This window comes from Procambarus clarkii, chromosome 26, assembly GCF_040958095.1.
Source record: "Procambarus clarkii isolate CNS0578487 chromosome 26, FALCON_Pclarkii_2.0, whole genome shotgun sequence".
Classification (NCBI taxonomy): domain Eukaryota; kingdom Metazoa; phylum Arthropoda; class Malacostraca; order Decapoda; family Cambaridae; genus Procambarus; species Procambarus clarkii.
The window spans coordinates 14,663,921-14,691,481 of record NC_091175.1 but is presented as its reverse complement, the minus strand read 5'-3'; the positions used below and the strand labels follow the sequence as shown (position 1 = coordinate 14,691,481).

Sequence of the window (27,561 nt, the reverse complement as noted above, 5' to 3'; positions counted from 1 at the left end):
TCACTCTCACTCTCACTCTCACTCTCTCTCTCTCTCTCTCTCTCTCTCTCTCTCTCACTCTCACTCTCTCTCTCTCTCTCTCTCTCTCTCTCTCTCTCTCTCTCTCTCTCTCTCTCTCTCTCTCTCTCTCTCTCTCTCTCTCTCTCTCTCTCTCTCTCTCTGCCCCCTCCCCTCCCTCTCTCTCTCTCTCTCTCTCTCTCTCTCTCTCTCTCTCTCTCTCTCTCTCTCTGCCCCCCTCCCTCTCTCCCTCCCTCTCTCTCTCCCTCCCTCCCCTACCCTCCCTCCCTCTCTCTCTCTCCCTCCCTCCCTCCCTCTCCCTCCCTCCCTCCCTCCCTCCCTCCCTCCCTCCCTCCCTCCCTCCCTCCCTCCCTCCCCTACCCTCTCTCTCCCTCCTTTCCCCCCCTACCCTCCCTCCGTACCATGCCGGAACATGTTTTGGAGAAACTGCAAGTTTTATAGTGGCCATAAATGGTTTTAAGTTCGGGCCAATATTTCTCCTTCTCTTCCCCCCCTCCCCTCTCTCTCTCTTCTCTTCTCTACTCTCTCTCTCTCTCTCTCTCTCTCTCTCTCTCTTCTCTACTCTCTCTCTCTCTCTCTCTCTCTCTCTCTCTACTCTCTCCCCCTAGGCTAAAACCGTCATTAGTTTCAAAGCTTTATATGACAAAAATTCCCGGGAAGACGGGACAACACGAGCGTAGCTCTCACCTGTAACTACACTTAGCTAATTACACACGAAAGAAGACAGTGGGAGTACGTTACACATGTGGATAACACCGGTATTGTGAAAGAGGCAGGGGCAGAACTCGGCTATGGGAGAGGCAGGATTTCAGTAGGGGTACCGTATACGCCAGCTGGACGAGCAAGCAAGCAAGGAAGGAAGGAAGCAAGCAAGCAAGCAAGGAAGCAGGCTGAGGCGGGTGGGGCTGGGTTAATAAAGTCTAGGGTGAGCCGCTGCCGGCTTTCACTAGTGAGGCGCGAGGCGCAGTGAGAGGGGCGGCTTTCCTCACCTCTCACACAACTCGTGACCCTAACACGCTACACGCAGCTCCTGGTCACCCACTACCCAGGCCAACATAGTCTTGCAATGACATTATTTACAATAATCTCGACAATTATGTTTGCGTGTTTATGTTAATTTAAGTGTTTTATCTATATGCTGAGATGGCGTGGCGCGGTAAATACTCGCGGACTAACAAACAATTTTACCGTTCCTTTCTTCACACGACAGTACAAAATATAGTTTAGTGACAGTTCGCAAGGAATGTGATGTATGTGAATGTTGTGACGCTGTACAGCGTGTCCTTCACCGTAGTGCGCACCTCTCGCTCAGTTCTCAGGACAATTTTATGTGAAGAACATTGGCATTATAAGAGAGGAGTGCGATGACTGCCCGTAGCGAACAGCGGCCCCAGCTCCTGTACTCGGCCACCAGCACAGAGGCCGGCCGGGGCAGACCTGAGAAGGAAAGTTCTTCTGCGGCCGAGGGCCTCGCGCCCTCGCCTGCCACTACTCCTGTTGGCGATGCTGGCGAAGACTGTGCTGGTGGGGATGAGGCTAGTGGTAGTGGAGGGGGTGGGGAATGCACTAGTGTCTTCCCCACGACAGCCGTGCCCCCAACTCCCACCCCGCCACACCACCATTTCCAGCACCATCCCCAACACGCCCATCTCAAGGACTTCACAGATGAACACCTCCAGGTAACGTTTACGTACTTACCCTCAATATATATATATATATATATATATATATATATATATATATATATATATATATATATATATATATATATATATAAAATATATATATATATATATATATATATATATATATATATATAAAATATATATATATATATATATATATATATATATATATAAAATATATATATATATATAAAATATATATATATATATAAAATATATATATATATATATATATATATATATATATATATATATATATAAAATATATATATATATATATATATATATATATATATATATATATATATATATATATATATATATATATATATAATGTGTGAACACATACATTACAATCCTATTAAACCTGTAATGATAGGCGCCTTTTACTGTTTGTTACATTAACTTGTAATATTCGTTTTTCGTAAAGCTGAGTACACATAAATAACATTCCATGACGTCCTCTGAAGTCATCAGTGGATGATTCTGTTCCCTTGAACCTTCCAGCTATATTTTTGTATTTAAAATATGCAGTAGCATAATAATATTTAACTAGATTAATATATAAATATATGAACATGTGACTAGTTCCGGTGAAAAATGTAGGGTGTGGTGCTATTAACCCCAGTCAAGGGAGGCACAGGACTGTGTCTTTATCCCCAGCTAAGGAAGGCACAGCACTGTGTCTTTATCCCCAGCTAAGGAAGGCACAGCACTGTGTCTTTATCCCCAGCTAAGCTAAGAAAGGCACAGCACTGTGTCTTTATCCCCAGCTAAGGAAGGCACAGCACTGCGTCTATCCCCAGCTAAGGAAGGTACAGCACTGTCTATATCCCCAGCCAAGGGAGGAAGTATTCCAGTTACAAAGAATGTCACAATAACATAGGTGAAACAAATAACTCGACCCCCTCACATATGAAATGAAAGTGAGGACGTTTCGGTCCGTTCTAGAGCCTTAACAAGTGGTGACTGAGCAGGAGTGATTGATTGATGAAGATTAAGCCACCCAGAAGTGGCATGGGCATGAGTAGCCCATAAGTGGTATATGTTTGGGATGAATATGATCTTTGGTCAGCAAAGGATATACTGTGCGTTGAGTGCGCATTTAAACTGTCAGTCCATACTATGTGGCTGCTATCCCGGGGAGGATAATGCTTAATAGTATTTCATGACTAGAAGAGTGGCAGTGTTGATGGCTTCAGGGTGGTTACTGCAAGTTTCTGGGACTCTTAAAGCTCTTCTGAAATTGTTTGTTGCTTCACATTTCAGGAGATAGTGAAGTAGACTTGATAATGATCCAGGACGGACCAAAACGTCGTCACTTCTCCATCTTCTGATATGTTTAGTCATGATAGTGAAGTAGTGGCCTTTCTGTGATTGGCAGAAGATGAATTCCCACTGTCAGAGTTCACTAATTTCCGAGTTGCATCTGTAACCTAGTCGTAGTCTACATAACTGAACTGCTATTTCCCTGTGGGTTCCTTTCAGGATATTTAACCTATCTAACTTGGTGGCCTGAAGACACCATATTGTGGAGGGCGAACCTTCTGCTATTCTCTGGTGTAGATGGGCTTTGTTGAGGTGTGTGAGTTTGTTGATGCTGGTGTTTTTTATGTACTCTAGGCTGGATTGGATTCTTTTGTGGATCACTGGATGATGAGTTGCCAATTTAGCAGTTTCATCAGCTTTCTCATTTTATGGTATTTTAACATGGGATGAGATCCAGTTTAAGGTTATGTCGAGTCCTTTGCCTTTAGCTATTTCTCCTAGATACGAAATTGTGGTAATTATTTCCACGTTGTCTTTCCACTGCTTCTTTCCTAATATTTGAAGTGCAACTTTTGAGTGTATGATTGCATTTTGAGTGTTTTGTGCAATCACACATACAAATGCCTGTCGTATGGCAAGCAGGCCATACAACAGGCTGTATGGGTTGATGATACTGGTCCTGCTAGTCTCTAATATGCCTGTTCGCTGACCAGGAGTGGGAGCAGCAGTCAACACGTACAAGGTAAGAGGGAAGGTGAGGGGTACTTGGAGCAGTAAAGCATCAACACCCAGCTAACATAACAAGGCAAGAGTGAAGGACACTACAGAAAGGTCACTGGTCCATATGAGGTAGTTCCTAATGGCAGCTAAATAAAGCAAACAGAAAAGAATAAAAGAAGCAATACAAAAAGGTTCAGAGAGAGAGAGAGAGAGAGAGAGAGAGAGAGAGAGAGAGAGAGAGAGAGAGAGAGAACGAGAGAGAGAGAACGAGAGAGAGAGAACGAGAGAGAGAGAACAAGAGAGAGAGAACGAGAGAGAGAGAACGAGAGAGAGAGAACGAGAGAGAGAGAACGAGAGAGAGAGAACGAGAGAGAGAGAACGAGAGAGAGAGAACGAGAGAGAACGAGAGAGAACGAGAGAGAGAGAGAGAGAGAGAGAGAGAGAGAGAGAGAGAGAGAGAGAGAGAGAGAGAGAGAGAGAGAGAGAGAGAGAGAGAGAGAGAGAGAGAGAGAGAGAACGAGAGAGAGAGAGAGAACGAGAGAGAACGAGAGAGAGAGAGAGAGAGAGAGAGAGAGAGAGAGAGAGAGAGAGAGAGAGAGAACGAGAGAGAGAACGAGAGAGAGAACGAGAGAGAGAACGAGAGAGAGAGAGAACGAGAGAGAGAGAGAACGAGAGAGAGAGAGAACGAGAGAGAGAGAGAACGAGAGAGAGAGAGAACGAGAGAGAGAGAGAACGAGAGAGAGAGAGAACGAGAGAGAGAGAGAACGAGAGAGAGAGAGAACGAGAGAGAGAGAGAACGAGAGAGAGAGAGAACGAGAGAGAGAGAGAACGAGAGAGAGAGAGAACGAGAGAGAGAGAGAGAACGAGAGAGAGAGAGAACGAGAGAGAGAGAGAACGAGAGAGAGAGAGAACGAGAGAGAAAGAGAACGAGAGAGAAAGAGAACGAGAGAGAAAGAGAACGAGAGAGAAAGAGAGAGAATGAGAGAGAGAGAGAACCAAAGCACACAATTTAAATGTTTTGAGAAGTGAATTACTTATTCTTGCAGAAATATGGGGAATTAAAAAACTGTCTTCCTAAACTTTTAAGCCAAAAATTAAATTAAATTAAATTTTGTTCTTTCAACAGGCACTCGTGAAATTTGTACAAATGTTAGTCATTGTTCACAAGTTATTAGAGGTCAAATTGATATTAAATATTTAGTTTTGTGTGAAGAAAGAGTGTGGTCTTTGATCTCCTTATATTGTTTTATGAACCATTTTGGTGAGAGTTTATAAACCCAGCACTCATTTTATTTGGTTACTGCCAGAAGTTTATTATTTTTTTTTACTTGGTGATGGAGGGTGAGGAGGGGTTGTGCGGGAGTGGCTGAGAGGATAATGGTAAGGAGTGTGATGGTTGGTGGTGTGGCGAATGCGAGTTGATGGTTGTGGTTAGGCACTTGTGGTGGTAGTGGCTCAGTCTTACACTCCACGACACTACGTCCTCCCCCCCACCCCCACTCGCTCACTCATAGCAGTCTACACACATCACTTCCATGCAGGAATTCTCTGCATACTCCAATTTGGCATTGTAAAGTACTTCAGTCACCTTGTATGGTTGAGTGCTCAGCAACTGACTACACAATATGTAGTGAAACAGATCTCTGACCATGGAAGGCAGACACAGATGTATATATGGTTGTTACCATTGTAAATGTGGATATGTCTGTGGTAGACAAAAATATTATCACATTATTATGTTGGGTGGGGGAGGCTGAGGGGTCAGAAGGTGGGTGAGGAGGGTCAGGGAGAGGGTGAGGGGGTCAGGGAGAGGGTGAGGGGGTCAGGGAGAGGGTGAAGTGGGGTCAGGGAGAGGGTGAGGGGGTCAGGGAGAGGGTGAGGGGGTCAGGGAGAGGGTGAAGTGGGGTCAGGAGAAGGGTGAAGTGGGGTCAGGAGAAGGGTGAAGTAGGGTCAGGAGAAGGGTGAAGTGGGGTCAGGAGAAGGGTGAAGTGGGGTCAGGAGAAGGGTGAAGTGGGGTCAGGAGAAGGGTGAAGTGGGGTCAGGAGAAGGGTGAAGTGCGGTCAGGAGAAGGGTGAAGTGGGGTCAGGAGAAGGGTGAAGTGGGGTCAGGAGAAGGGTGAAGTGGGGTCAGGAGAAGGGTGAAGTGGGGTCAGGAGAAGGGTGAAGTGGGGTCAGGAGAAGGGTGAAGTGGGGTCAGGAGAAGGGTGAAGTGGGGTCAGGAGAAGGGTGAAGTGGGGTCAGGAGAAGGGTGAAGTGGGGTCAGGAGAAGGGTGAAGTGGGGTCAGGAGAAGGGTGAAGTGGGGTCAGGAGAAGGGTGAAGTGGGGTCAGGAGAAGGGTGAAGTGGGGTCAGGAGAAGGGTGAAGTGGGATCAGGAGAAGGGTGAGGGGGTCAGGAGAAGGGTGAGGGGCTCAGAGGAGGGTCAAGCCTGGCCTCGGGCTGGGCTTGGGAAGTAGAACAACTCCCTAAACCCCATCAAGCAGGGTGAGAGGTCAGGTGGTGGGTGAGGGATTAGGAGGTGAGTGATGGGTCAGGAGTGAGTGTAGGATCAGGAGGGTGAGGGATCAGAAAGGAGTGAAGAGTCAAGAGTGGATGATAGCATAACCAAACCACTCATCAGAAAATGAAGAAACGACAATGTTTTGGTCCGTCCTCGATCAAGTTGCGTAATAGAAGGAGAGTGGAAGAGAAATAAATGAGTGATGATGTTCTCATGTTATTACAAGTACTGCACGTCTTGATTTGCTGACCGTCATTGAGGTTGCATCAGAGAGCATACCTCTAAACATTCTCCAGCTTAGTCTTGTTTAACCTGATAAACTTGAGTTTACCCTCCCTTCCTCCTCGTCACATAAGAAAGAATCAAGCATTTATATTTTTGCTCGAAGAAAATATTGCAACATATATTTAGAATTATTTGTGTACTGTATATAAATAATGTATTAATTCTAGGTGTTCAAACTAGCTAAATGAGTGAAGTTAGATTTGTTTGTCCCACTTATTTTTATTTTATTACCAAAATGAATCAAACATTTTCTTGCAGGATGCCAGTTTTGTTCTGTCTGCCTTGGTGGCAGCTGTTGAAGAGGGAAACCTACCAGGCCTTGAGAAACTCTTCAGTGTTGCACAAAATATTGATGTCAACATGGCTAACAAGGTTTGCAATATATATTGAAAGACTTGTTTAGGCACACTTTCATATAGTGAGTTTCACCTCTTGGACAAATGTTTTGCTTTCTTTATTTATTGTCATTCTCATTGGAATAGTGTAATTGGCATTTTTTTGGTATAAGAATACCCCGATAGGGGTACCATATGGTTTTGTCATGATCATTTTATTCTGCAAGGTTTGTGTGTGTATATATAGAATGACTAGTCATACTGAGTTGCAACCTGCAGCATATATGTATCATCATAAAACACAGCTTACTCTTGATATTGGGCAACATGTAGCTTCTGGAAGTCATTTTTAGATTTAATATAAAAATTAGGCTTTGAATATACATTTTATGAAAAGCTTTTTGAGCTTTTCAGAGAGAATCTTGTTGTTTGTAAACCATATTCTTTATTTGGCCTTGGAACAGTAAAAATATAGATAAGTACATTGAGTGCAAAGCTCTCGTTTTCCAGCATACACTTCAGTGAAGTTATTAAAACAAGAATTTTATAGTAGTACAGTACTTATAGGATCCTTTTGGTTTCATGGACAGGATAATGCTAAGTTGCTACAGGTCAAGATTCTGCCTTTTTTTAATGAGGTTCCTGAAAATGGACACAACCTTTAAAAAATGCAGATGGCATCTGGGAAAATCATTGAACATTGTTCCAATAGTTCGAACAAGCTTCTAGATTTAGTTTTAAGTTTGGCATAAATTATTTGCAATATTGTACTGTATATTGGGTGATGCATATCGACATATTGTATACATTAGAGTACTGTATTCAAACTGATTCTGAAATTTTGTTGTGAAATCTGTTTAAAAAATATTTGCTGACAATTAGAGAGGTGAATGTACAGTATATTTGCAAAAAAAAGAGAATCTGTTAGGTACATAGAAATTCAAATTTAAAACTTAGGCAAAATATGGCACAGATTTAAAACATACTGTAATGTGCAGTACAGTAAATTTAATGTATTGCAGTACAGTATTTTGCTATTCTGGATTTTCACTGAAGTGATTAATATTTTGTTATACAGCATGGAGAAAGTGCCATCCACCTCTCATGTGGTTTGGGACAGCTGGAGGCATTAAAGTTCTTAGTGAAGAAGGGAGGTGGGCTTGATGCCACAGATGCCCAGGGTGACACGCCTCTGCACTGGGCCGCTCGACAAGGACACGCACACATCATTGCGTACCTCATTGAACAAGGAGCTCAAATTAATACGCAGAATAAGGTCAGTTCTGCAGGGCGTATTACTGTGCGGTATATTTTATGTTAATCAATATTTTAATTATAAGCAGTTTTAAGTAAATTTACTTAGGTCTATTTGTAATGATGAAAGAGAGAGAAGGGAGAAAGAGAGAGAGAAGGGGGAGAGAGAGAGAGAAGGGGGAGAGAGAGAGAGAGAAGGGGGAGAGAGAGAGAGAGAAGGGGGAGAGAGAGAGAGAAGGGGGAGAGAGAGAGAGAGAAGGGAGAGAGAGAGAGAAGGGAGAGAGAGAGAGAGAAGGGAGAGAGAGAGAGAAGGGAGAGAGAGAGAGAAGGGAGAGAGAGAGAAAGAAAGAAAGAGAGAGAGAAGAGAGAGAGAGAAGAGAGAGAGAGAAGAGAGAGAGAGTGAGAGGAGGGGGGGAAAGGAGAGAAGAAGGGAGGGAGGGAGGGGAGGGAGGAAGGGGAGTCAAAGCGTTTAAATTTTATGTGTTTAAATGGTTTAAATTACAGAAAATTGTGTCTTCAGGTTGTGAGTGTAAAGGGCATCATCTCCATTGAAAGCCTATGACCTTAGTAGAGAATTCCGTACCTATCTGGAAACAATATAATATAATTACTCAGTTATATGGTTTCCAGTTGTCAGGGACAGGAAACATATTAGGTTCATTGAGGTGTCTCTCTAGGCCAGTTACTGACTTTTATTATGCATACCAGATTTTTAGGCTCCTAGTACCAGTATCCGTAGGAATGTCTATTTTACCTATTTCCTTCATAGCTACAGTGATACATGTGACGTATGTTTATAATATAACAAAGATTATGGGTGTCGAGGGATTAACCCTTAGACAGCTGTTATCATCAATTGTTGATTCACAGGGGTAATATAGTTCATCAAATAGTGGTTGACAAATGGAATGCATTAGGCAGTGATGTGGTGGAGGCTGACTCCATACACAGTTTCAAGTGTAGATATGATAGAGCCCGATAGGCTCAGGAATCTGTACACCTGTTGATTGACGGTTGAGAGGCGGGACCAAAGAGCCAGAGCTCAACCCCCGCAAACACAACTAGGTGAGTACACACACACACACAAATTATTTGTTTATTGCAGAATGGGGAGTCGTGTCTTCATGTTGCTTGTCGATATGGCCATACTGTGGTGGTACAAAATTTGTGCCTGTGTAATATGAACTTAGATCTACAGGATGATGTAAGTCATGCATTTGTTGTTATTTAGAATATTTAAATAAAATAATGTGCCTTGCTTATTAGTTTATTCACATTATCATATTAATGTTTATTTATACCAAGAATTGGTAATTTCTTGAGAATCAAGCAATAGAAGTCATTAATAACAAGTCTTTAGTTTAAATGCATTCCAAACTTAGTACTAATTTAATTTAATTTAATGCTTTCTACCCCTTGGTACTGATAGACAACTATTGGTAGTATTTCTTCATCCAATATTCTGTAGTTAAACTAAAATTATTTTATTGCAATTCAGTGATTCATGTTTGACTGTCTACAGTGCCTTTGCACTCTCTGAGGACACTATTTTGAATGTATGTTTGTTGCTGTTTCCTTAGCATGGAGAGACTGCTCTGCACATTGCCGTCTGGCATGGCTTTCCACGAATTGTTCATCACCTGTGTTCTGCTGCAGCTAACACTGAACTTACAGATAAGGTAAATCTACTTTTCTCAGAGATTACTATTCATGTTTTTGCAGTAATCAAAATTACTGGTACAGTAAAAGTTTTGGAAAATAATTTTGGCATTAGTTTATAAATTCTAAAACCCATTTTCCTAGTACCATTAGAGTTTATTATGTAGTGTAAAATTTTATTAATAATAATAATTTTTTAATTTTAGATTACTATCATCTCCTGTTTTCTAGGAAAACCAAACTCCCTTACATGTTGCCAGTGGGCGGGGACATGTCGAGTGTGTTCGGGGACTAGTTGCTTCAGGGGCATGTGTTGATGCCCAGGACGCTCATGGTGCCACCCCTCTTCATCATGCATTAGCTCGTCATCACACTCAGGCAGCGATGATTCTTCTTCATGCTGGTGCCAACACAGATATAACAGATGATGTAAGTTAACATGGTATTTCTTCTATTTCCTGATCACAAAATAACTTGGATGGATTTGCAGTCACAGTGTTAAAGTAGAAGTCTTCATCAATTTTTTGTATGCAGACGATGAGTCACAATAACGTGGCTGAAGTATGTTGACCAGACCACACACTAGAAGGTGAAGGGACGACGACGTTTCGGTCCATCCTGGACCATTCTCAAGTCGATTGTGTTCGACTTGAGAACACAATCGACACAATCAACTTGAGAATGGTCCAGGACAGACCGAAACATCGTCGTCCCTTCACCTTCTAGTGTGTGGTTTGGTCAATTTTTTGTATGTTTTTTATATTCACAGATATATAATAATAATTAGATATTTCATAACAAAAAATTTGCTTATATGTTTTTATTAAAGTTTTATTACACACAATTTACTTAGTTAATATAATTACAAACATTTGTTCCAGATTGGGGAGGCTCCAATTCACATAGTAGCAAGAGAGGGCTTGTTGGCTTTAGCTCAAACCCTGTGTGCCTTTGGTTGTAGTGTTGATGTCTCCAACAAGGCAGGTCTTTACCCTCTGCATCTGGCTGCCAAACATGGACACACCGAGTTAGTGAGGTGGGTTTGGTCTCTCCTCACCTCTCCTTTAAAATTATTGGCATTCAAATTAAAAAGTAGCAACTTAATGCAGTGTTAAAAGTATATTATGAGATGAGTGAATTACTTTACTCTTCAATAGTTTCTGGGAACTTTTAATGTAATTTGTAAATAATTTTTTTTTGTATAAATTCAGCTATTCCTGATTATTTGGCTTAGCTACATAAAATAATAATCAGTTTAATAGATGGTGTGGGGAAAGTTAATACATTACAATATATCATATATGGGTATGGGAGGTTGAACTGAACTGTGTACCAAAAGCAGAGTGTTGAGTGTATTGAAATGTCCCTTTCTGGTCAGCACTTTGGTAGTTTCCCTTACCCAACACATTGGCACTTCTAGGACACTCAATATATGGAGAGCATGTGGAAATTGGGTATCAATCCATAACTAAGTAGACTAAGGTTCTAATTCTTGTATGTCACTTCTCTTTCCATCATTTCTCTCCATTTTATTCATGAACTACTGTATATGATTTGCTTCCTTTGTTTTTTGTGTCATAAAGAGTAAGTACCGATGATATTAATCCTCTACCAGCCACTTGCCTCCCCAGCATAATCACATTTTTCTAACAACTGCCTTATTGTTCCATGGTAAGGAACTTCCTCTTCCACTATCTGATGTACCTATATATTCTTGCCACACACTTGAACTTGCAAATAATGATATATCAGAAGGAAAGGGTCAGTGAAAATGTTTGAATAACGAGCGGTCAGACCTTATTTACACAAGGAAATTTCACAATCAGTATGCACGCACTTGGTTGGTCTGGATGCATCAGAAAAAGTCACATCACATTTGTACAATTTATAGTACAATACAAACTTAGTACAGTAGAACATGTCTAAAATATAAATGCATTTTCTCGGATACTATTCAAATATAATAATCAAAATCAGGAAAAAATCTGATATAATGGAAATTACTTGACCTTGTGAACCAGTGATCTGGATTTTTCCATGATCCCCTCCAAATTTCGGGAATTGTTCAAGAAATCATAATTTCTGAGGGATAATTCTAGTGGGAGGACTGATTTGTTATTTAAGGGATCCATTATATAGAGTTCCAGATTTTCAAGGGTGCAGTGTATTAGCTGAGCCTCCCTTGGTATGCCTCTCTTGCATCCTCCTCAAGATGTTTCAACATAAGGATACAAAAAGATAAAGTACATTGGGTGACTTACCTGTGGAATCAGTAACCAGAAAAGGTGAACCTGGTCAGGAGATCCCATTTGACATCAGACACAGATTTGCAACTCTAATGCTACACATCAGCATCATGGTGAAGCCATGATGCTGATGTGTGCAAGATATTTGGTGGCAAGCACTCAATGTTTGTGAACATTATGGGGAGGTAAGGTGAGGCACAGAGGAAGTTGCTACATTCACCAGAGTCCTCCACCTCGGATGAGAGTAGCAAGTGAATTCTACTCCCCTCTGTACAAATAGAGGTCTGCTGGAAAACAATTTGAGAAAAATGGGAAGGCCGAGTAATACAGGTGAATCACAAAAAAGCAACATTCAAACTACAGCTAACTTTCTTCCAGCAGAATGGGCATGCAGTGATGCTGAAAAACCAGCTCGCCTATATAGTCCTAGTAATTTAGGTGTTTTACTGTGCCTCTATGTTCTCCATATTCCTTCTATTTCAGAAATCTCTTCTGCCTTGAAAGGAGAGGTGAGTATTGAGTAGTATTCAAGCTGTGCAAAAGTACAAAGAGTATTTACAAGAAAGTATTTGAGGAGTATTGTGGTAGCATCGTAAACTGTGAAAAATGCATTCTTATCATAGGGAGCAAGTGAATGTGAGAACTGCAAAACAATTGGTTCAGCAAATCATGAGTTGATTGTATTGTACAGTACTCTAATTATGTTGGTCCTGTTTTTTTTCCTGTGACTGATTTGCCTGCATTTGTATTAGACATGTGCTTGCAGAAAGCTTGTGTATTACTTTCCAATTAATTTACCACTTTAAAGAATCTTGAAAATTTATAAATTGCATCAAATGACAAGATGTTCTCTAAATATCTTTCCTGGAATTTTAGATGCCTGTGTTTGGCTGGCTGCACAGTGGAACAGAAGAGCCGTGACGGAATATTGGCAGAAGTATCAGCCATGGCTCAAGGATATGATGATATTGCTGATCTCCTCAACAAACTTAGAGGGGTAAGTAGCTATATGTTCTAATTCCAATAAAATATATAGCATTAAGTGTAAACAAATGCCCATTTTTCTGGGTAGTCCCTGGGACTTAAGGCTCTGGTACCATATACCATCTGAAAATGTGCCAGGTACCCAAGCTTTGTGCATCCTACCGGGAGCGATCCCTGACTGTCCACGTTGATAGGCACTATTCCTCCTCCTCCCCCCCCCCCCCCATCCCATCCCAAATCCTAATCCTGTCTCCTTCCAAGTGCTATGTAGTTGTAATGGCTTGGCACTTAACCCTGATAGTTTAATTCCCTCCCTCTTGCAAGAGCTTGTCTAAATGATTCTTGAAGACTTCCACCTTTGTACTGGCAATATTTCTAATGCTTGCTGGGAGGATGTTGGACAGCAGTGGACCTCTGATGTTCAGACAGAGCTCTCTGATTATGCCTATGGCACCTCGACTCCTCACAGGTTCTATTTTGCATTTCCTTCCATATCTTTCGCTCCAGTATGTTATTCTGCTGTGCAAATTTGGGACCTGGCCTTCAAATATCTTCCATGTATATATTATTTGATATATAATTTGTGAAACGGATGAGACTTGCTTCAGAAAAGAAGCAACATGGTTAGATCAGAAAATTAAAATTGTAATATAATTTGAATTAATGGAACACATGTTTTGTGTTTTCTCCTTATCTCCACATTAGATTTTACTTGTTTTATACATGTACTCCATATGCATACCCCATGTACTCTAATGAACAATTTATTGTTGAAATGCTAAAATATGTACACTGATAACTCTTCTGGATAGGTTGCTTTGTGTGTATTATACAATAGTTCAAAAGATATACAATTTGATTTCATCACTTCATATATTGTCGAATATAGGACAAAATATTTTTCTGGCAATTATATATTTGTTCCTTTTCCAGCAGATGTATTGCCAGTCAATTCGTATTCCATTTTAAAATTTAAAAACTTTATTCATAAATATTTGTACATTTATAATAAAGTTGTTAGTTTTCACAAAATTATAGTACATTGCATCAAGTCCTCTCTTGTATTTACTAAAGATCATACTGGCTATTCCCTCAGGAACAGCAGCGAGAAGAGTATATTCAGCAGCTCATTCCAAGTCCATCTTCTATTCCACGGATAAAAGTGAAAATCTTGGGTCATTCTGGGGCAGGAAAGACGGCGCTCGTTGAAACACTGAAGACTGGGTACTTCTCTTCTTTCTTTCGCAGGAGTAAAAGCACCACATCAACCTCATCCATTGGATCAGCCGGAAAGAGTAAGTCTCTGGGAAATGTGTACACAATGCTTAAAGAATGTGCTATACCTAAAAAGAGGAAAATTAAAATTAATGCTTTGCACTGGGGCATACCTTGATACCTGGTTGATGGGGTTCTGGGAGTCCTTCCAAGCCCCAAGCCTGACCCGAGGCCAGGCTTGACTTGTGAGAGTTTGGTCCACCAGGCTGTTGCTTGGAGCGGCCCACAGACCTTACTTTCTGACATGAAATCTTTTTAGGGGGAAAGTACTGTCAGGTATAGTTTGGCTCAATTAGGGATGCTGATCAATATTGAATGAGTGATTTGAATCATACTGTACCTAATTTTAGTTTTTGTTTAAAGTGCTCAATATAAAAGGTGATTGTTATTGACTTGCACTAGGTCCTTCTGCCATGAAGGGTCATTTTGAGATGGAGTCACCTGTAAGCTCTCGCCAGAACTCGCTCACCTTTGAACCCTGTGAGAATTACACTAAAGGCATCGATGTACAGCAGGTAATACATTTTTATTTTTATTTGTAAATAACTATTTTGTTTTTATTTACAAGAACTTGTACTGATTATTTTATATTTGCTAATTTACAATGTTTGTGTTATTTGTTTTTAATTATGTGTTTTCAGTTTAAGATTTATGTCTCATTGATTTTGCTAAATGACTATTACATTATATATGAGTCAGGATAATAACTAGGTCACATTAATTCTAAGCAAAAGAAGTATTGTTCAAGTTTATTTATTGGTCTTTTATCATGTTCTTTGAAGACTTTATGTAGTCTGCCTCTTAATATTTTGGCCACTTTCAAGTGTTTAGCTTGGCAATAATTGTGAAGCCATTTTATGTTACTTCTACTATTTTGAGTGGTATTTATTTTATTTTTCTAGGTTAATATCTCTGGTGTGGGTGAATTATCACTGTGGGAGTTTTCTGGCCATGAGGCTTACTTCCCCGTATATGATCACTTTATTGGCAACACATCATGTGTCCACCTCATTGTGTTTCCCCTCAACCAGCCCTTTGATGTTCAGTTACAACAGTCTTCCTTCTGGATGTCTTTTCTCCAAGCTCGGATCCCTCCTATGGAACCTCTAAGTAAGTTCTCGTGTCGTCTTGTTTTGGTGCTTATGAGTATTTCATTCACCTGGGCACTAGGGGTCTCAAACACCTGACCTCTAGCATGTGTTCCGAGTCTTTCTTATGAGTATGTGTTAATTTTAGTACATACAGTATCTGTATCAAAGAAGAACTACAAAATATTTAATTCCTAATTAACCCATCTATCAGCTGTTGAAAGAGCTTTTTAGATTTACTGTATGTGAAATTGGTGACTGGTCAGAACCTATTTTCATGGTTAAATAACTTATCAAATTCATTATTTATAAAATTAGAGTAATCTAAAATATTGAAACATCCTGAATATTTGTATGGAAGTGTTTTTAGTCCCCTAAATATATGAACAGATTAAAAACTTATAAAAGCATGATATTCTTGGCTTCTGTTGACATTGTGCCTTAATTCTTTTAAGGATTCTCAGTTGCTAATGCCTTCCTTTCCACATAAATAATCAGATAAATTAAATGTAATGTAAAAATTCAGTTGATACAATACTGCAGGTAATTTTTCCTTTCAGATGTTAGAGGAAAGCCAAGTAAACCAGCAAAAGTGGCTTTAGTTGGAACTCATGCCGATGCGGCTCAGTGTCACCGCAACCTCCAGGGAGACTACGTGGCTCCACAAGTCCATCTCCTCCAGGTGAGCCACAAGTTGTCAAGTTTTTCTCACGAAAGTTATTAATAGCATTTTGGATTTGCTCTCTGAAGTGGGAAGAGTATTGTGAAAGTCAGACATTGACCAGACCAGATCTCTTGACTCTGATAGTACTTTGTATGCTTTCCTCTTAGTGTCAAAGGTCAAGACCAGCAAAAAATTTTAACATTCACTATATGATGTTCCAGTTTGATGAAGCTCATATTTTAAAGTAATATATTTTATTGGCAACTGTAAATACAAAATAATCATCTGGTGCCTTTACAGCCCCTCTCAGACATTTAACTTGTAGTGTTGTCTAACAATAATGCTAATTTACTCTGCATTTAGTCTGTGCCATCTTGTCTTAACTTGGTGTTTACTTTAGGAGAAGCTACTGGATCTTTATGGTGATGTATTTGAAGTCCATGACACTGTGTATGTGATGGATGCTACAGCTCCAGGCTCGACACCTATTAGAGCTCTCAAGCAGTATCTAGCAGACTGTAAAGCCAAAGTTACTCAGGTTAGTGTTAGTGTGGATACAGGTTGAACAAGTTTAAGGCTGCGTGACAATATTCAGATATAATTTGTGTGCATGCTGTACGAATGTCTCCTGGTATCAGAGCATTTGCTTAACTAAGGTAATATCTTCAAGTACTGTAAGTTCATATGTATAAATGTTTACCATCATTTTGGTAATACGGTATTATTATTATTATTATTCTGTTATTCTTTTGAAATATTTAATCATCTGCACAAAATGACGACTAGGCACTCAGAATATAATGTCATGTTCTTGTAGAGCTTTGCTTTAATATCCAACTTCTTTGTTAACATAATCACCACATGTAATATATAGTTATCAAAGTAAGATCACTTTGTAAAATTTACAAGAGATTAAGCTGTATTACAATTAAGTAAAAAATTATGTTAATATGCTGTCTAATTTAAAAGGCATGCTATTTTATTTAGCATTTCATTAGTGAATTAATTTGGGATTAGATTATCTTGGACTTGTTTGATATTCAGCCTCACAGTAACAATGAATTTTTACAGCTTTTGGAACACATTCAAATATATTTAGCATAGTATACTTTGGGGCTACATCACATAGCTGGTGTTGAATTATCAGAATGTATACGAGAAATTCAACTTATAAAAAATACCTTTATTAGTTTTCCTTACCCAGTGCATTTATTTGTGTTGCACCAAAGACTAGTCAGGAGTCTCAGACTACATTACGATGCACATTGCCTACTCGCTGTTTCTCTTACTTGGGTCTTATGCAAAACTTTGCAGTCATAATCCCTAGTCCTCTGTATCTGTTTACCCACACATGCATCTGTTACCCTGGTCCTGTACAGCTGTTTCATCTCACACATCCTCCAGTACCTTGGTCCTGTACAGATGTTTCACCTCACACATCCTCTGTTGGTCTTGTACAGATGTTTCACCTCACACATCCTCCATTACCTTGGTCCTGTACAGCTGTTTCACCTCACACATCCTCCATTACCCTGGTCCTGTACAGCTGTTTCATCTCACACATCCTCCGTTACCTTGGTCCTGTACAAATCATTCACCCTACACTCTTTGTTGCTTTTGTCTCCTCTACGTATTATTTCCATATGTTATGTTAATATAGTTCTATTCTTAATAACTTTAGTCATAACTATTCTTTGCTTTTGCATACTAATTTGTCTTCACTTTTTGCCTTATATATAACTTGTGGGTGCTATGTATTTCACTCATATTTCTTGTTTTGGGCTGTCAGCCAATGTCAAATTCAAGACAGACTAATTCTAAGAAATCAATTTAAACTGTTTCTTTGCTATCCAGTTCACAGTTACTATATGTTTGCCTTTATCATCTACATTAAACGAATATAGGAACCAATATACAAATACAAAATGTTAGGGATACTATATATATATGGGAAAAGTATTCTGACTGACCCTCAAACTGTGTACTACCTATTTAAAAGTCTTTCCCCATGGTGCACTTGAACAATGACAGTAAAATATTTAAAACCCATTAGGATCACATCCATACAGCACTTTGCACACAGGAAGAAGTTGTATATAGTGATTGGAGTAGTAAGGAATAAAGACTTTATTTTGATCACAAAAATTCATTTATGGAACAATATTTAATTGCTTGATTGGTCGACAGTTTTGTTGTAAATAAATCCATTTTTGGAATAACTGTCTTCTACCTTGAGTGATTGGGCCCTGTACCGTAGTAGCTCGAGGCCCTCTAGTGATTGGTTGCTTGGTAAAGCTTAGCTGTTGCTGCTACTCTTATTTCTTAATCACATTTGCCTTTTTAATGATACCTCTTTGTTAAAATATAATGTCATCCAGAACCAGACACTAAATTTTTTAATAATTGTATATAATTTATTGTGGATTTTAATATGGGATATTTGGAAAGAATTAACCTAAAACAAATAATAATAATAATAATAATTAGAAGTTAGCAGTGACACGATACATTTTTCCAATAAATTTGTTGTGTTCCATTCCCTGTTTTTCTTCATCTATACATGCTTTTTAATAGCATGATCAGTATCATTGTTAGGATTATATAACCCTTCCCAATTGGCAATAACCTGAATTGCATGTTATACTTGTTCCCATGTATTTGTTATTCGGTTCACTTTCCAAATTTTTTCAGGTCGTGATTGTTGCATACGTGTCTGAAATTATACCTTGCATGTGATCATGGAGCTGTAATTTGCCATCTGATATTGAAATTGGGAAGGCATAGAGATATTTTGCTTACACTGTAATGTTCTAAGGTTACATGGGGAATGACTCGGAGATCCAACACTTTTACACAGTGCAGTACAGTATTTTGAAAGTGTGTTTGGAAAAATGCTAATTCATTATCATACCCTAGTTATTGGTGATAATTCTGAACTTACCCGCAGTTTTCCCTCTATTTTAGCCAATACTTTATGATGCGGAAGATGTGAGGAATTAACTTGAATGACTGGCATGTCTACAGTAGAGCGATAAAATGATGTAGTTTAAAGCATGAGTTGATAAAGAACTGTTTATGTATTTACATGTTGTCTCGAATAATATTTCTTATTTTCTTAACTCTTTATACTAACATTAATGCAGCTGCATATTACCACAAAACCTTTTGAAAAGGGGTTGATTAACTTATTTGCAAGTCATTGTAATAAACTTACTTTTCTCTCCTTGATAACACTTGACTCATGGGAAGAGTGACCCAGCAATAAGATACTGATAGATGTGGTGTGTGGTAAGTTGCATTGGCTCAGCCTGGCACGTGTAGACCTCTTTTTCCTAATAACCTAGAATTGTACTGCTGTGTGAAGCTGGAGTAGAGTTTATTTCCTCACATTTCTGATTGGGAAAAGTACTCCTGAAATCCCATTCACCTAATTAACTTCCATTGCCTATTATTGTTGAAATTTTGTATATTTAATTCATCTTGGGGATTTCGGTGAGGTACACTTTTCCTATATACTATATGTGAATGGATAATGAACTCTACTGCATGAGCGTGTGCCGCAGGGCTGGAGCGGAGCCAGTGTGGCGTATGCTGTTGGGGCGGCTGTTAGCGGTGATGGATATACGATCCTGCAACCTGACGCGTGTGAGGTGATGACTGCCACACCCTTTCTTGTCCTCACCACTTTTGCTCTCTATCTTTGTATATATATACCTAGTAGTCTGCTTTTGTCACAACACCTTATTTATATATGTTCACTTGCTAATTTGGGGCTTGCTAGGGAATATGTTGTCCGATAATAGAAATGGAGAAAGAATTGACATAATTTGTTGGCAATCTCTTAATGAGAATATTGATTTCTGTAATATATTTTATTTCATGAAAATAATAACCCCCCCTATTTTGAAAACATGAGGAAATGTAGGTTGTGTATTTCGATCCCAACCCGGGATCCTATTCAGCAGTGTTTAAGAAGATCCCAATAGCAATATTTGAAAAAAAGTGGGTTATTATTTTCATTGATTAGTGAGCTCTTGCACTGCAGTCTCATTTTATTACATGTTTGTGTTTCAACTGCATTGCTGATCAGTGCTAACATGAATGCTTTTAAAATAAATTTCTCCTCCAAAATTATGCATTAGATATATAATTCTGAGCTATTCCACCTGAATGCTACTTAAAGCAAGACTCATTCTGATCCCAAAGGATTGGATCATGACATGCAGAGCGGAATGACAATCAGCACCAGCATAATAGGGATGTTTTCAATTATTCTTGGTGATAAGGAAGCACTGGAGAAAAACTCTGCCTAGCTCAGTTACCACAGAAAATTCACTCATAAATATTCAAAGCCCTATTCAGCATCACGAGGTCAACCAAGTTGCGCACTTACTAATGCAGTTTGCCCATTTGAATTCCACTAGATGGCAGCACCATACTAAAACCTAATCCTCCGTCTCAATCATAGTTACATTCTTCCTGATTATTTTTTAACTGTACATGGGCTCTTGCTTTACTCTTGTTATGGCAATACAGTTATTATTTAGAATGCATTTTACATGTGTACAGACGTCTTGTCTTTATTGACCTAATTGGTCAATGAGCCAGAGTTTTGTCCTCTGTTGCAGGTTCTGTTTTTTCTTCAGTATTGGGTTACACCTCGGTGAGATTCCCAAAATATCACGGCTCTTTGGTTCTTCACTGAATCATTCATGACTGTATATTTTTTGTATTTTTTGTTTTGGTCACAAGTTACCCTTTTCTTAGGGTTAAAGTGTTTTGTTAGGGTTAGCCAATAAACTTAGCCTTGACCCCAAAGTCTCTTCTTTGGTAATCATAACTGGTAATTAAATTTGTGTATCATTAAAAGAACCCTGTATTTGGGTGCCAAATCCCTGTTCAGATAGATTACCCACATGAGGAATGATCCAAGCCTGATCAGACAGTGTTTTGATTGTCTGATCATTATCTATTCCTCAAAGTTCCTTGAATTAGAGCTGTATCTGATTGTAGTGGCTCTCAACTAATGTTTTGCTCATGTTTAAGTGGGATCTTGTGTTAAATAATTTCAGCACCAACATTTGGAGATAGGTTCTGTACCAGTAGTTGAAGTCAAGGTGTTGACTTTTTTTACCTGTGACATCTGACTAGAACTTAATCAATAATCACATATGTTGATTAACATGACACACCTGTTGGGTTTGGTTATGGCTTTATGCATACTCACTTCACTGGTAATTTTGATCCTTTCCCTACACTGCTCTTCTGGGGTGACCCCTTGATATTTTGTCCCTGGGTTAACCCTGGGTGGTGGTGCTTCTATCTGGTGATAAATTGGGTTTTTTAGCTAGGAGAGCAAATTGGCCTGTCTGACAATTGTAGGGTTCTCAGTAGTGATGAAACGCGGGTGGTGGGGATTATGCTGGTGTACAGTGTATACCTATTTCTCAATTTTCAGTGTTTTTATGTTTGATGTCTATTAGCTATCCTTTGTCAAGTTTCTATGAATTAAAATTACTTACTTAGTTGTTATGATTATAGACGGACCCCCTTTTGATCCCAGAGCATAAATCCTGGATGCAGCCCGTGACTATTCCTAGTCACCAAACCAGCATGTGCTAATTTTCCGAACCCATTTCCATCACTGGCTCTCAGTCTAGGAAATTATAATAAAGTTACTAGATATCAACTGAACAATGTTGAAAAGGCCAAAATTGAATGCAAAAAAAAAGAACTTGAAATAATAATTAGAAAGGATCTTAAGCCAAAAAATCAAAGTGTACATGTTCAGAATAAGGCAAATAGGATACTGGGATTCATATCTTAAAGCATTAAGTGAGTGAGCGAGTGAAGATGTTAAGTATATCACATAAAATAGAACATGAAATAATGGATACAAATTGCAAATGTTTTAAACTGGAAAAAATCCTGGGTAGATATTACTTTGGAAATGTGGTTGTTGGTTTATCAAACTAATTGCTGGGGTAACATATATTAGACACGGGATTGCTAGATTTTTCCAGGGAATGTTGGGTATGTTAATGGGTTTGGCTTGGTATAAATAGGAGCTGTCTGCCAGTAGAGACTGCAGTTTCCGTGATGCGTACCGGTATGGTCTTATGATGTCCCTATGTATGCAATAGCAATGCTTCATGGTGATTGTGGTGCCAAGTAGGGCTTGGAAAGCCTGAGTTTGTTTATGAATGAACTTTCTGTAGTTATTCTGGGCAGGACTAAAAAGATCTTTGTTGTGGCAGAACAAAATTCTACCCTGCCCTGAGTGTCATGGTGTACTCCTTGGAAGATCAGGGCCAATCTTCCTTTAGGATACATTCAAGTGGCAAGCATAGAAAGAAACTTCTCATTTTAACTCAAAGCCTGATTGTTTAAGATTCAGCAGTGGACACATTCACAGAAATGTACCTGATATATGTATTTTTACTTTCACCATTTCATTTCCAACATTGAAAAAAAAATCATTGCAAATTTTAACTTTTTATTTTTTTTTTTTTTTTTTGGAACATCTAAATTATTGTTAATTGTTTAATTTTCAATCCCAATTAAGAAATATAAATGCAGCAGTATATATTACACTGAGGTAATTCACTCTTTTCACTAAATATATCTTAGAAAATAAAATTCAGGGTTAGGATCGATAATTAATGCACCACATTGAAATATATTTAATAAAATACCTAATTACTGCAAGTTTATGGAAGAGATTAGTAACTTTAAATCTCATTGTATTTGTGATACTGTAGAGTACAATATATGAATTAGCATATTTTGCTAGAGATGGAGGATTGCTAATCTATTCTTGACACCAAGCGCACACTATCATCTTTGACTTGGATCATTAGCTTCATTGTTGTATGGTGGCTTCTTGTAGTTGAGGTGACTTAGTGCGATCCTTCAGTGGCTTGAACAGCTTCTGTAGTCAGTCTTGTTTAACAAGCAATACTAAGTGTCGCTTCTGTTACCCAGAGTTAAGCTTCACTCATTTTTTTCTGTAGGGGAAAATATGTAACAACAAAATGAATAGTTGCAGCATATTAGCACTTGGTAATAATACAACTAATACATCAAAGATTGAACATAACAGTAGAGAGTTCTTTATGCCTATCTTAATTGTAGATACATTGAAATTATTATGTATTTCATTGGAAGTTTAATAATAATATAGTTGAACTTAGAACCTTGCTATTTGTGACTTTTATATTTAATATGCATGTTATTCTTACTTAAGACGTTGCACGAGATATAATCACCATTGCTGACTTCTTGTCTTAGCCATGAGTATTGGAAACACTTTGTTTTATAATTTCTTGGCCATTATGTACTGAACTCTTTTAATAGCTATGTCCCTTAGTGTTTTACTCGGGTACTGCAGCAGTGATATAATTGATGTGAATACCTGTGAAAGATTTATTATGGAGCCCCGTCTAAACTTGGAAAAACCTAGGGCTCTAACATTAAAAGTTCCTTTTTGAGATGTTCCTTGGTTGCTTTGTAAGCCAGAGCTCTCAGTCCAACCTTACGGTAATTATAACATTACTTACAATTTCATCCTTTTAAATAATGAGGGTTGGAGGGGAGGGAGGGAATTATCAGGGGACAGCACCAAGTCATTATGACCATATAGCACTTGGAAGTGGTCAATGATGGCTGGAGATGACTACATGTTGGACATTTCCAGGAGCAATGTCCTTGTGGCCTGGTCTCTGACCAGGCCTCTGGTAAGCAGATTTTTCATGCGTCTTCATTCAATACCAGTTTGTTATTTAAATATTTAAAAAATCCAGGTATTTTTCTTTTGAACATCAACCTTTTCATTACATTTTAGCTTTTACTTTTCTTTTAAAAGCTAAAGATAAGCTCATGCTTTTGTTTATCTTCACTGTTTATAAGGATGTTTGGAAAATAACGTTTAGTGGGGTGCTAGTTTTGGATGTACAATACTATACATTTTCCTACAGAATGTAAGGCCAGTGACTGTTTACCTGACTGCTTTATTTCTGTCTAGGTCTTAGAGCAAGTTTTCTACCTCATCTTTAGACACTTTAGGTGGTGTTCCAAAGTTGTTATTGTAGCTGGTTCTCTGAAAATTTTGTTTCACACAAATATGCACTCTGGAACTGTTCGTTTCATGTTTCACACATTTCTTTTTCATTTTCTGTGAAACTTTGTCTGCTTATCGTTTGCAGTCTCTGGATTTTGTAGCGATTCTCTTTCGCTTGCACTTTGCTTTTCATGAATTTATAGAATAGGCCGAGTTTTGTTTTACATTTGCCCACTATTCCTTTTTCAAAATTTCTTCTCATTACCATGTAATTGTTTCATGCATATTTGTAATGTTAGTATGGTTGTAGATTTGGCTTCTTCCTACATTGGTTGCATTATTTGTCTTTGCTCACTGACCCTCTTGCAACTTCTATTAAATCAGTGCTGTTTTCTATATTCAAAGCATGTATGCTTTGGTATGAATGTTTGGGTGCCTTCATCATATACATCTTGCAAATTTTGGCATACATCTCATTTTATTCATTCATAAACCATCAGGCATCTTTAATGTTAATGATTACATATATTCATTAACCCTTAGACAGGAGTTATCGTCAACTGTTGATTCACAGAGTAATGCGGTTATCATCATATGAAGATTTAAAACATTAAAAAGAAAGTTGTGAATTTTCAATTTCATTTTTTATTATGCACCCCATACCCATCCCGTGGGTGGTAGTGAGGTAGTGAAAAGGGTTACAGAGGCACATAATGGGCTCAGGGAGCTATCATAAGTTTGATAGCATCATCGGCAGCTAGACTGAACTCTATATACAGTATATAGTTCTGTCTAGCCACTTATAAAGGCCTGATAGTCAAAAACGGGTCTTAGCATTCTTTTATTTTTCAATGTGGTTTTTCCACATACTTTGATCAGTGTTTTTATGATTGTTGTTGCATATATATACAATATAATCTGTAATCTCGCCCATTCTCCCGCCCTCTCTTCTCTACTCCCACTCTATTATATAAAATACAGATGGTAATATTTCTGTAGCAATATTATTTATATTAGCTTTTCTGTTGTAAGTTATAGATTTTACAAGTTTATTCATCTTCGTTAGCTTCTTAAAACGGTAAATTAAGTATAACATTCATATTAGTAATTAAAGAATCCATGTATGTGAGATTGCTTAACTGATCACATAAGACCTGTAGTGATGATGGAAATGGTGTTCAGTACTCTGGTCTGTGCTAGTATTCTAACAAGTCATACGTGTGTGAATGTTAATTTAGTGAGCATTCTGGGCATGTTATTTATATGAGTAGGGTCTAAGACCTGAGAAAAGTATGTACCCCTCTGTCAGCACCTCAGTAACCTAACCTAACCTGACCCAACCTAACCTATCCTAATGCACAGTATCCTGTCTTACCTATCCTAACCATGGCCTAAGCTAACAAAAAAAATATACAACATTGTGTTTTCTATATGGTGTGGAGGAGGTGTGTGTGTGACATCACACTGTTCATGCTGGTACAGGTTTTAGGCCTTACTGCTTTATACTGTTGTTTGTATTGTTTGTGTGTGTGTGTAGCATGTTGTTAGTGCAGTAATGCTTAATATTTTCCACAGTAAATATTATGCAAGTAGCAAGTATTGTACCAAGAATTGCATACATTAATATATTTTGAAATGTTTGATAAATTTAAGGTTTGTATATGTTTCTTATTGCATTGTTTATAGATTTTTCTGTTATAATTGTTTGTTTTAAAATAATCTTTCTTAGGGAAACCATTTTTTAATAAGTACAGTATTTAAGTCTGTAAAGTGTTGTGATAAGCATGTTGTGGAGTGTTTGGTCTTGAAGTGTTTATTCCCTGATAAAATAAAATAAAAAAATCCAAAATATTACCCACACATAAAACAGTTTAACCCTCAGTGTGTGGTTATCGTTACTTGTTGATCTCCTGGGCTACTGTGGTTATTGCATTTTTTTGTTTTTTAAGTTTCAAACTAATGATGTTAACTCCCTTCAACATTTTTGGACCCTTAAAAATTTTGGGGCATCACCAGCATCATGGGATAAGCGCAAAATGCTTAGTGATATTTTTACTCCCAACACATACTGCAAAGTTACTATGCATGGTAAAGTGTTCAGTTTGGTATTGTTTTTAGGCTAAAGAGTTGTACTTTATGATGATGTTTTCAAAATGCAATAAAAGCATAATAAAATAACAAATAGGCGAGTTAAATTTAGCTGACATGAAGTTGAAAATTACTACAACATTCGTCGTCAGAACGTTCTGGCATTTTGAGCAAATGACTACTGTTGGCATCACAAAAACTTTTAAGAGGTTAATAGGGTTATTATAGTCTGTCAATGTAATGGAAAAATTCTAGAGTACTAACATTGTATAATTCCCTACTCTGTGAATGAGGTTATCATGTCCTAAGGGGTGGGGTGACATGATAGAAGTACCCTGTACACTATATAAATGGATAAAAGGGTATAACAAGGGTGGGTATAACTACAGTTTTAAATTTACAGTATCATCATAAAATAGAAAATGAAACATATGAACGAGAGAAAATTTAGATTCAGAAAGACCTGGGTAAATGCTGGTTTAGAAATGGGTTGTTTATTTATTAAACAAATTACTGGATAACACAATAGACGTTTGATTGCTGGATTGTTTCAAACAAGGTTAGATGTATATGTGAATGAGTTTGCATATGGGCAAAAAGGTCTTTTACCAATCCCTTTATTTTTCTGTTCTTATGTAATTGTCAACTTACGATCAAACACCTAAATCCATGCATGCAGGTGCAGACATTGAGTCACAATAAAGTTATGGTAGCTGAAGATATGATGACCCAAGACACGTCAGAAAATGGAAAAACGACAACGTTTCGGTCCGTCCTGGACCATTATCAAGTTGTCTGGTCACGCACGACTTGATAATGGTCCAGGATAAACCTAAACGTCGTCATTTCTGCATCTTCTGATGTTGTTTGATCGTCATGAATACAGGTGATGTGACAGTTTTGATGATAACCACATTTAGAGGGTTAAACATGTCTTCAAGTTCCCAGTGAACAAATGGTCTTTTTTTTTTTGTATGTTATTCATCAATGGTATTCTTTTGCTAATATAAGCAGTTAGTATGACTGTTTCATCATTATGCAAACATGAACTCTCTTAATCTTAATGTTTAGTCAGATAGGCAGGTTTTAATTTTGTGACAGTTTTAGTGCCACTTGTTAACAGTGTATTGTGGTAATCAGTTGAGTATGTACTGTACGATGGTACAAGAGTACCTCCTGAAGGCATGAAAGTTTCCAGAGTGGGAAAAAAAGGCTTCAAAAGTCAGTTATAAGAATCAAAACAAGGGAAAGAAAACAGATATGAACCAAAGGTAATCTTTAATATAATAGCGTAAATTATTATTGTTAACAAGTTATGTCAAGACAGATCTATGTAGTCATTGTACATACTGGATGAGAGCTATGAATCATAATACAATGCTAAAGGGTGTGTATATACCACGTGCCTATGTTAGGGATGACTTTGTCATGCTGT

General features: G+C 38.3%; 1 protein-coding gene across 1 annotated transcript in view; it reads left to right on the top strand.

The window, feature by feature from the left end:
- The window catches only part of LOC123756804 (death-associated protein kinase 1), a 79,735-nt gene that overhangs the window by 37,950 nt on the left and 14,224 nt on the right, over positions 1-27,561 (top strand). Inside the window, 13 exon segments of the mRNA XM_045740159.2 lie at positions 6,733-6,846; positions 7,888-8,085; positions 9,169-9,267; positions 9,644-9,742; positions 9,954-10,151; positions 10,604-10,758; positions 12,845-12,965; positions 14,049-14,247; positions 14,630-14,742; positions 15,130-15,337; positions 15,876-15,997; positions 16,380-16,517; positions 19,543-19,629. Coding sequence (XP_045596115.2) covers positions 6,733-6,846; positions 7,888-8,085; positions 9,169-9,267; positions 9,644-9,742; positions 9,954-10,151; positions 10,604-10,758; positions 12,845-12,965; positions 14,049-14,247; positions 14,630-14,742; positions 15,130-15,337; positions 15,876-15,997; positions 16,380-16,517; positions 19,543-19,629 — 1,851 coding nt within the window.